Source organism: Formica exsecta, unplaced genomic scaffold, assembly GCF_003651465.1.
Source record: "Formica exsecta isolate Colony F162 unplaced genomic scaffold, ASM365146v1 scaffold442, whole genome shotgun sequence".
Lineage (NCBI taxonomy): Eukaryota > Metazoa > Arthropoda > Insecta > Hymenoptera > Formicidae > Formica > Formica exsecta.
Genome location: NW_021851656.1, coordinates 439,009 through 439,456, shown reverse-complemented (window position 1 = coordinate 439,456; position 448 = coordinate 439,009). Strand labels below are relative to the sequence as shown.

Below are 448 nucleotides of genomic sequence, written 5' to 3'. Positions count from 1 at the left end.
TTATATAATTTATATTATATTTTATTGTTTTTCAGGCATGTACACCATGCGCATGTTGGACAACGGTAGCAACAATGCATCCGGACCCACCGGTGCAGCGGCTTTACCGAATGTGCAAACGGCTGGGGGCACGACTTCGACGGCTACGGGTGTCACGACTCTACCTGGTGTAGCCGACGAGAGGATGGACGCTTCGAGTGACAGCGCTGTTAGTAGTATGGGTAGCGAACGCGTACCATCTCTCTCGGATGGCGAGTGGATGGAAACTGGATCAAATTCCAGCCATACTCAGGCTGATTCTCATTACACCATGGATTACGCGAGGTAATTAATATGTAATATATTTAATCTTTGATTAAAATAAAAAAAAACGATTAATTATTTTCCTTTTTGATTAATAAATAATTGTGTAAATAATTGTGTTTCAAGATATAAAATATAAGATAAA

General features: G+C 40.0%; 1 protein-coding gene across 1 annotated transcript in view; it reads left to right on the top strand.

Annotated features, from left to right (window-relative positions):
* Positions 1–448, top strand: part of LOC115240568 (segmentation protein cap'n'collar) — a 95,418-nt gene that overhangs the window by 91,568 nt on the left and 3,402 nt on the right. Inside the window, exon 8 of the mRNA XM_029815797.1 lies at positions 36–324. Within this exon, the coding sequence (XP_029671657.1) occupies positions 36–324 (289 nt within the window). The remainder of the gene's footprint in view (positions 1–35; positions 325–448) is intronic.